At 35.6% G+C, this 10,360-nt stretch overlaps 1 protein-coding gene across 1 annotated transcript; it reads left to right on the forward strand.

The window, feature by feature from the left end:
• The first annotated feature begins 6,531 nt into the window (after positions 1-6,531).
• LOC139892277 (external alternative NAD(P)H-ubiquinone oxidoreductase B1, mitochondrial-like) lies at positions 6,532-10,113 on the forward strand. Its single transcript, XM_071875319.1, has 10 exons — positions 6,532-6,709; positions 7,051-7,324; positions 7,430-7,636; positions 8,163-8,413; positions 8,502-8,721; positions 8,802-8,906; positions 8,997-9,245; positions 9,323-9,444; positions 9,567-9,686; positions 9,858-10,113. Exons 1-10 carry the CDS (start codon positions 6,630-6,632, stop codon positions 9,943-9,945), a joined length of 1,716 nt encoding a protein of 571 aa, XP_071731420.1. The 5' UTR covers positions 6,532-6,629; the 3' UTR covers positions 9,946-10,113.
• The last annotated feature ends 247 nt before the right edge of the window (positions 10,114-10,360 follow it).

The raw sequence follows: 10,360 nt of genomic DNA on the forward strand, positions 1-10,360 counted from the left end.
TCTCGGTTTACTTGGGTGAAATTCCTAAAGGAGAAAAGTGAAGCCTTATCAAAGTTCATAGAGTTCAAAGAAGCGGTAGAATCAGAATTTGGGAGAAAGGTAAAAGCTCTTAGAGTGATAATGGTGGAGAATTCATGTCAAATGATTTCTTTACTTATTGTAAAACAAATGGTATTTCTCGCCAAATGACTTGTCCGGATACTCCACAACAAAATGGGGTTTCAAAAAGAAAGATTGCTTACCTTGTTTCAATATGCTTATCTTAGTTACATGACAAAAGGTTGCCTAGGGAGCTATAGGCGGAAGCACTTCAATGTGCTTGTCACGTGTCTAATCGGTTACCATCTTGGCCAGGTACACAAAAATCAGTTTTTGAGCTAGCTTATGGTCAAAAGCCAAACGTAAGCTATTTTAGGGTGTTTGGTTCTATTTGTTATGTTCATATTCCAAAAGCTAACCGAACCAAACTTGACCCAAAAGCTCGAAAGTGTATTTTTGTTGGTTATGATTCTCACAGGAAAGGTTAGAGGTGTATGGATCAAGAAACAAAGAAGTTTACCACTTCAAGAGATGTGGTATTTGATGAAGTGTCTTCTCAATTTTCTGAATCAAGCAAAAATGGTGAAGAAAATAGAGATTACAAATTTATGTTTCCTAGCTTCGACACTCAAGAAGAAAGTGAGAATGATGGTGTTTCTCAAACTCAAGAAGAGGTACCTAGTGAAGAAGTACCAACTCAAGTTAGAAGGTCAACAAGAGAAAAGAGACAACCAAGACATCTAAGTGACTATGAGGTGAACACAGTCACAACTTGTTTCTTTTCAGGTGGCTTAACTGAAGAACCAACATGTTATGAAGAAGCTAAAGATTCTTCGGATTGGAGAAAAGCAATGCAAGAGGAGATTGATGCATTGAAAAATAATGAAACTTGGGAGCTTGTCAAGAAACCAGAAGCATGTAAACTGGTTACTTGCAAATGGGTCTACCGTTTGAAGAAGAACTCGGATGGAACCATTAATCGGTTCAAGGCTTGGCTGGTGGCTCGTGGCTTTTGTCAAAGTTATGGGCTTGATTATGAGAAAACTTTTAGCCCCGTGGCTAAAATGGTAATGGTGAGAACAATAATCTCACTAGCGGCTTACAAAGGGTGGAAATTGTGGCAACTTGATGTGAAGAATGATTTTCTTTATGGAGAGCTTGATCGTGAGGTGTTCATGGAACAACCTATTGGGTTCATTTCAAATCAATTTCCAGAATATGTGTGCCGGTTGAAGAAAGCTCTTTATGCCTTGAAACAAGCTCCGAGAGCTTGGTATGGTAAGGTTGCACAATACCTTGTCTTTTGTGGTTTTAAGATTTCTGATGCGGATTCTAGTTTGTTTGTAAAGAAAGAATCAGGTTTCCATGTTTTGGTGTTATTATACGTTGATGACATGATTATCACCGGAGGAAACGAGTCAGAAATCTCTCGTTTAAGTGATGATCTTTTGGTTCGTTTTGAAATGAAGAATCTGGGGGAGATTGGATGTTTTCTTGGCTTGAAAGTTAATAAATTAGAAAACGGGTACTTTATCTCTCAAAGGGGTTATGCAAGAAATCTCTTGGAACATTTCAACATGGGGGAGTCAAAGCTTATGACTACTCAAATGGAACCAAACCTAAAAATGAAGAAAGATCAAAGAAAAGAGCTCAAGGATGTGAAGTTGTTCCGACAAATGGTTGGAAGTTTGATCTATCTAACCATCACAAGCCGAAAATTGCTTACTCGATTGGCACTGTTTCACAATTTATGCAATGTCCAACTAATGTTCATCTTGATGCAACAAAAAGGATCCTTCATTATGTGAAAGGATCAATAGGCCACGACTTGTGGTATAAGAAGTGTGATAATGTTTTGTTAAATGGTTTCGTTGATGCAGATTGGATGGGAGACCCAAATGATCGCCATTCAACTTCGGGTTACTATTTTAACATGGGTTCCACTGTTATTTAATGGTGTAGCAAGAAGCAAGAAGTTGTTGCTTTGTCTAGCACGAAAGCGGAATACATAGCTGCAACAATGACGGCTCAAGAATGTACTTGGTTAAGAAGATTGATTGGTGACATACTTGAAAAGGTAGATTATGTTGTCAAATTGAAATGTGACAACGAAAGTGCAATCAAGCTTGCTTCGAATCCTGTGTTTCATGCCCGTACTAAGCATATAGAAATGAGATATCATTTTATTCGTGAAAAAGTTCTTAGCGAGGAGATCGAGCTAGCAAATGTAAAAACGAATGCTCAAGTAGCCGACATATTTACTAAAGCTTTGATGAAGACCAAGTTCATGGAGTTTCGAGAGGCATTGGGAGTGTTTGATAGAGAGTTTGTACTAAGGGGGAGTGTTAAAATGTTAGTGCAAACTGCAAATAATCAAAGTGAAGTTGCTACACCAAATTGTCAAAAGAGAGCTTAAATTCTTTAGATTAATTTGTTCTATAATTGGTTTGTTAGCCAACTTTTATGTATTTTATTTGGTTTGCTTTTGTGATTTAGTTGTTAACTTGCTTCACATCCGTTGTTTTAGTTGGTAACTTTGATCATTATGTTTCTACTTTAATCTTGTATTTAAACAAGGGTTGTAACCATTTGGAAATCAATCCAACACATTCTACTTTCAGTTGTTCATTCTTTTAGTTTACTAAACTTACATTTCCAGCAGGATATCTAGTTGTTTTAACTCCTTCCTCACCCACTATATTAATTAATTAATCAATTGTACAAGACCACTAGCAAAAATTACCACAAAGTTCAGCCCCTTCCGTCCTGAAATGTGATTAAAATAGACGAACGGAGAGACGAGGGAGCTGGGCGAAGGGCTGGGCTGGGTGGTGGGCGGATTCGTGCCATCAGCTTCTTGCTGAGCGGACTCCTGGGCTGGCTCCTGGACGAGCTGTTGGGAGAGTAAAGTAACTGAATGGATATATTGAAACACTGTTGGTACATGATGTTTACTCTATATATCACGAATTGTTCTAAAGTTTTACTTTTACATAGATGAGCCCGATGTTTGAATTTGTTGCATGTTTGGTTCCTGACTCTAACAATCGTTAGTCAAGCTCCGTTAAGTGACCCATATGTTATACATGTGATTGATTTTCGCCATTTTAGTTGATTTTCTTCTCCAAAGTTCATCTTCATCCCCAACTTTCATATTCTTTCCTAAATTTAAAATCTATTATTCTCTCATATTTTCACCAGATATGTTTTCAACCAAAAATCAAATTTATATAAATAAATTGCCAAACCAACCAAATTCATATTCTTTATTAAATTTTCGTTGGTGTCCAATTGGCATATCCTACTTTGATTTTTACCTCATGCATAGCCTTCGTGTTTTCAGATCTAAAACACGAACCAAATCTATTGTGGTATTGTTGCAACGAACTAGATATGAACGAACCAGCATAACCAGAAGTGAGAAGTGTTAACCCGCCGCAGCTCCACCGCCAAATTTCGATGGCCATACCGCCGTCACTCTTCTTCACCGATTTAGATGTTCACAATTTGAAATGGAACTTGTATATGTTCATGAAAATTAAGGGTAATTTAGGGTTATTAATGATGAAGATGAGGTTTAAGATATGAAATTAAGTATTAATGAATTTTGAAGATGGTGAAGGATAGTCTTTGAAAAATGTTTTATGTTTGAGGTTAAAATTTGAGGAAGAAAATGAAGTTTAAGGAAGAATAAAGTTTTGGGGAGAAAAAACAATTAAAATGACGACAAAACCCTCACATGTAAAATACAACATGGGTCACTTAATGACGCTTGATTAACAACCATTGGAATCAGATACCAATAGGGATGACAATGGTCATCCGATCCGATGGACATCCACCCGATCCGATCCACCGGAGACGGATATGGATGAACTAAATGGATGAATATCGGATATGGATATAAATGTTTATTGGATCGGATATGAATGACAATACGTAATCTATTGATTCACCCGACTTCACCCAAAATATATATATATATATATATCTTCAGGCCCGGCCCCGGTGCAAGATGTGCACCTGCTCAGGTCCAATAAATTTGGGGGCCCAATTTCGTTGTACTGCTGCAGGCCCTATATATACACTAAACCCAACCATAAATATATATATATATATATCTTCAGGCTCGGCCCGGTGCAAGATGTGCACCTGCTCAGGGCCAATAAATTTGGTGGCCCAATTTCGTTGTACTGCTGCAGGCCCTAGATATACACTAAACCCAAAAGAGGCTAAGAGAGAGATGATGCTTAAGGAGATCGGGACCAAGTTTTTTTTTTAATTTGTAATACTTTCAAGTGTCTTGCCTTTTATAGAGTATATATCTTTTATAAGTAACCGATGTGGGATGGTTAACAGTAAGAGAAAATCATTTTGCCCAAACTTCCATACTTTCAGGACTGTGGGGCCCGTCCATAAAAAATACGGAGTACCTTTTATAAGTATAAGTGTGGTATCAACTAAAATAAATTATCAATGTAATTGGTGAGTAACAGTGTATTTATCATCAAATATGTAAAAATTGTTCATTTGGATTCTTTTGTTACATTTAAGTAATTATTATTATTCTTCAGTCTTGACCTCAAAGCTTACTAGATTTTTATCTTTTATTTAGCTTTCATATGTTGATACTGTATTTTGACTATAAATTATGGGTAAATCATAGAACAAACTTTGTACATTGATCAAGAAGATAGGAAGTTAGTACTCGGTACATGACATAATTTATGGTTAATGGTTTTTACATCTTCACCTTTGGTTACCAAGGCGCATTGGTACGGAGATAGTACTACTTTTGCTTAATTATTGCTATTTGATAAGTGATAATCTATTGTTCTTGAGAGTCGAATCGACCTACTAAGGGCCTTTTTTTCCGACTCGCTCAGGGCACAAAAAATGTCAGGACCGGCCCTGTATATCTTATACATAAAAACCAATAGTTAAAACATGAAGAGTAAGTTTTTGGCCCACTAATTCTTGTTTCAAACCTTTCATGTAATGTTGATATTGTAATAATTATAATAACTTGTATAATGTTTAGCTTCTTTTTATATGCTCAGATGCAAATACATGGAAATAATCTGTAGTCATTTCAAAATCTAAGTAATGCAAACATCTTATGACTTATGATCCAAATCCATATTCTTTCTGTATGTTTCAATATATGCAAACCTCAAAATGCATTTTAACAATGTACGTCGTCCATACACAAAGAAAGATCTCGATAAGATATTTAAAGTTTCGCCAATTAATAGAAGATAATTATAAGATTACCCAATGAGGATCAAGTATTTATTTGCACTATTAATATTCAATCCGTCAAACATTATACAAAGAAGAACACTATGAGTTTAGATCACACAATTTAGAAGATATTGACTTTTGATTTTACATGTTAAGAACAAAGTGACCGTTGATTGGTATTAAGTCGTTATGTGGTGATGACATTATCGTTTAGCATACATTTAGAAGTTAATATTTACTTTCGAAAAAAAAATCTTGATATCCAACGGATATCCATTAACCCGCTTAACCCGACGGATATGGATATGGATGGATGAATTAAATTTAAATGGATATGGATATGGATGAAAAAATTTAAATGGATATGGATATGGATATAGGCAAGGTTGGAGAATTCGGATCTCGGGGAGATCTCGTTTGAACTTTTTAGGGAAATCTCGGCAACTCGGAATAATCTCGGGGAGATCTCGGACGTTGAGTTACGTTGACTTTATAGTTTTTTTAATAAAAATATACATAAAAACATAAATAAATGTATATTTATATTCGTTTTTACGAGATTTTACAAAAATATCCGAGAAATGAGCGAGAAAATCTTAGAAATTATGAATTTTACAAGAAAATCTTACAAATTAACAAGAAAATCCGATAAATCGTGGCTTTGACTAAGTTTGACCCCGTTAACCGAGAAATCTCGGGTAATGAACATCTCGTCTCGGTTACCTTCTAAAAACGAGATCTCGGGGGAGATCTCGGGGAGATCTCGAGAGATTTACAACACTGGATATAGGACCACCCGATCTATATCCGATCCGTTGTCATGCCTGGATAACAAACGTGTAACAAATTCAAACATCTGATTCTTCAATGTAAAAATAAAATATTAGAATAATCGGTGAAATATGGAGCAAACATAAGTACCAACCTTGTAATTTTGTCGGATAGATTTGTATGGAATATTTTGATCCGGCGGCTACAATTCATTACTTGAAAATGTGTTAGTTAATTTTGTCTTTGTTTTACTAGAGAAAGAAAAAGAGAAATAGATTTTCCTCGATTTCTTTTTTAATAATCTTGGTTCAAACGTCTTCCACAATTTTATATATTTTCTAAATCAATCAATTACTCAAGTATTATAATTCAAACCTATCTGCTAACGACACACTTAATTACTTGAACACTATTACATAGTCAAAAAAAAAGGAATTAGAAAATATAAAAGAAAAGTCATTGACAGAAAAGGTCAAAATTATTTCTCATGTAATGATAACTGCCATAACAGAAGACATCCTCCTCCCATAGCTACGGATAACAGATTTAGAGAGATCTAAACCCTAAAATTCAACATGAGGCTTGCTTCCTATCTTAACACAGCTTTCAATGGCTTTCCTGCTTCTTCTAAGCTTCTCATCGTTTTCTCTCTCAGGTTATATTTCTGTTTCACTTTTTATACTTTTCTAATTTTGATTGATTTTGGCGGATCTACTGACTTATTTGACTGTTGATTTCAATCTCGTTACACTGTTTACAATATATACGTATTATTATGCGATTTTAGATTTTGTAAAAATTTGGGGATATTATATCACAGTCTGATTGAAACATCACGATCTGAATTTTTAGGTTTACTTGAGAGAATGCAGCTAAATTTAATTAAAATTTGGTATCTGTTACTTGATTATCGATCGTGCCACTGTTCATAATAATTCAATCATATAATCTAGTTAATCTTACATGTTCATTACATTTGTATCTTGATATCTGCAGTGGTGGGGGCCTTGTTGCTTACTCAGAATCGCAATCGAACAGTGCCACAAATAAAACAGAAATCGAACAATTAGTAAAAAAGAAAAAAGTAGTTGTCCTTGGAACAGGATGGGCCAGTACTAGTTTTCTCAAGGACTTAGATATTTCATCATACGATGTTCAGGTCGTTTCACCTCGAAATTATTTTGCTTTCACACCATTGTTACCGAGTGTTACTTGTGGAACAGTTGAGGCACGCAGCATCGTTGAGCCAGTTCGTAACATCATACAAAAGGTAATAACGTTTTGTAACATTAAAACTAAAACGGGTCGTGAATTTCAATTGGTTTTTGCATTGTGTTCGCTCGGGAACTTAAGGTGTGGTTTTTTTTCTTGTTAGAAAAATGGCGAAATTAAGTTTTGGGAAGCAGAATGTACAAAGATTGATGCAGCTAACAAGAAAGTTTTTTGTCGTTCTGCTATTGACGCAAACTTAGTGGGGAAGAATGACTTTTGTCTTGAGTTTGATTATTTGGTAGTTGCAACAGGTGCAGGTGTAAATACCTTTAATACCCCTGGAGTCATGGAGTATTGCCATTTTCTCAAGGTAACATTCTGTATAATATCTAGCTGCGGCTCATCTATATCATACTGTATATAGGTGATAGTCAACCCAAAGTCAACCGTTATAGAAGTTTGAAACATTTCCATTATCCTATGTCATCCATCCTTACTAATTAAACGTAAATAATTTAAAATGTATCAATTGTAAGTGTTGCAGAACAGGGAATTACTCGGCGAGTACTCCGCAAGCACTGGGTCAAAATCGGTCACACATGGTCAAAACATGGTCAAAACGTGGTCAAACTGTGCCAAAACTCGGGATTACCAGGAAAATCAGTCAATAATCGGCCAAAATTCGGGATTGCTCGAAAAATCGGTCAATATTGGTCAAAACTCGGTCAATTCGATCAAAGTCAAACTCGGTCAACATCCGAGTACTCCCTCAAAATTCCTGACCGAGTACTCCCTTTTATGTAAAATGAACATCTAATCGGCTTGTAATTTTCATTTGAGTTTACTCTAATGTGTTTTTATTCATTTCCTAAAAAATTTGATGCATAATCAATCAGGAAGTTGAAGATGCACAAAAGATTCGTACAAGTGTAATTGATTGTTTTGAGAAGGCTATTTTGCCAGAGTTAACCGATGAAGAACGAAGAACGAATCTCCATTTCGTAATTGTCGGAGGAGGTCCAACTGGAGTAGAATTTGCAGCCGAGTTACACGACTTTGTCCATGAAGATTTAGTCAAATTATATCCAGTGGTCAAAGATCTGGTTAAAATAACTGTCATTCAATCCGGTGATCATATTTTGAACACGTAAAAATACACCAAATCTTTGATTTTATTTAAGATATCAAACATGATTGTTATAATGTATGTTTAAGTAGTTTATTATGTTTCGTAGGTATGATTGTAGAATAAGTGATTTTGCTGAACAAAAATTTGCAAGGGACGGTATTGATGTTCGTACTGGATGTCGGGTTTTAAGTGTAACAGATAAAGAAGTTAGCATGAAAGTTAAATCTAGTGGCGAAAATGTTTCTATACCTCATGGAATGGTTGTTTGGTCAACTGGTGTTTCGACTCGACCCGTTGTCAAAGACTTCATGGACCAAATTGGCCAGGTTTTTTTATAAAAATATTATTTTTTACTCGTTTCATTAATTTATATAGTCGTTATTGACCTATTTTTATGTGCATTCAGGGAAAAAGGAAGGTTTTAGCGACCGATGAATGGCTAAGAGTAAAGGGATGCGAAGATGTTTATGCAATTGGTGACTGTGCCACTATTGATCAGCGTAGAATCATGGTATTTACAGTAGTAACGATTATGTAATGAACCTGTTAATGATGTTTTGCTAAAAATGTTTTTTTTTTTTTTTTTTGCTAACTTTTGTAGGAGGATATTGGTGCTATATTTAATGCAGCTGACAAGGATAAGTCTGGTACACTAACAGTGGAAGAATTTCAAGATATTATCGATGACATACTCATTCGTTATCCACAAGTCGATCTGCATTTAATAGACAAGAAACTTTCGAGAGTGACTGACCTCTTAAATGACAAAAAAGAAGTCGACATCGAGGGATTCAAGTTGGCTCTTTCACAGGTTGATTTGCAGATGAAAAGTCTCCCTGCAACAGCTCAGGTACTTATTTATTTATTTATTTTTTAATTATATCTCTGTTTTATTGAAATCTTGCATGATGAATGTTTATGTTGAAGGTTGCTGCCCAACAAGGGACATATCTATCAAGCTGTTTCAACAAGAGGGAGTTGGCGAAAACTTTACCGGAAGGCCCTCGCAGGTTTAAGAGTTCCGGCCGTCATGCTTTTCTTCCCTTCAGGTATCCTTTTGAAATGAAACTTGAATAAAAATATAACTAACAAAGAGAACTAGTGTGTAATATTTCAGCCTTTTGTAGTTTTTATTGTGTATTGAGTGCCTATTGACTTATTTTTATGACAGGTATAAGCATTTCGGGTCGTTTGCACCTTTAGGTGGAGAGCAGGCAGCAGCCGAATTGCCAGGAGATTGGGTTTCAGTGGGTCGTAGCACACAGTGGCTGTGGTATTCTGTTTATGCCAGGTAATCAAGTTTTTATTCTTTGAGTTTATCGTTACATGCTCTTACCCTTGTATTTATAGGATTTTTCACACTCATTTTCAATTAATATACTGCTACTTGTGTCCACAATGGAACTGATTTTCAGTCTAATTTCTATAATTTGATTTATATCTTCATTATTGGCGGATTCAGTAAGCAAGTGAGCTGGAGAACGCGGGTCCTAGTCGTATCTGACTGGACGAGGAGATTTATTTTTGGTAGAGACTCAAGTCGAATTTAAGTCTTGTGGTCCTTCCCATTACTGAAAAGAAGCCTATCGACTTGGGTTTTGGTGTCAACGAATGGCGTGTGTATTAATCTGTCCAGATGTTTATGTGTTTCTTACATTAGTATCAGTGTATCACATTAATATTAGTGTGTTGATTAATAACATTTCTGTTTGCATTAATTTGTTATTTGTGGAGATACTTTGACCTTTATCCTCTCCCAGGTAATGAAATTTCCAGGTCTCATTTGATAATATATTTAGTGGGACCCGCCTTTATGCTACAAGTATAACACACTGTTGGTACATTTTATTCCAGTCTTTAACGTTGGGTTTAAAGGCGTTGGGGTGGTGTTTCCGGTGTTAATGTCTAACTTTAATGATATTCACCCCATACTCTAATAATGGCGTCGTAAACTGGCGCACAAGG

The sequence above is a fragment of the Rutidosis leptorrhynchoides genome, chromosome 2, assembly GCF_046630445.1.
Source record: "Rutidosis leptorrhynchoides isolate AG116_Rl617_1_P2 chromosome 2, CSIRO_AGI_Rlap_v1, whole genome shotgun sequence".
NCBI lineage: Eukaryota > Viridiplantae > Streptophyta > Magnoliopsida > Asterales > Asteraceae > Rutidosis > Rutidosis leptorrhynchoides.

Coding starts and splice junctions, on each gene's coding strand:
- LOC139892277 (XM_071875319.1), top strand. CDS start 6,630: ATGAGGCTTGCTTCCTATCTTAACACAGCTTTCAATGGCTTTCCTGCT. Junction 8,907..8,996: donor TTGATCAGCGTAGAATCATG/GTATTTACAGTA, acceptor TAACTTTTGTAG/GAGGATATTGGTGCTATATT. Junction 9,445..9,566: donor CATGCTTTTCTTCCCTTCAG/GTATCCTTTTGA, acceptor TTTTTATGACAG/GTATAAGCATTTCGGGTCGT.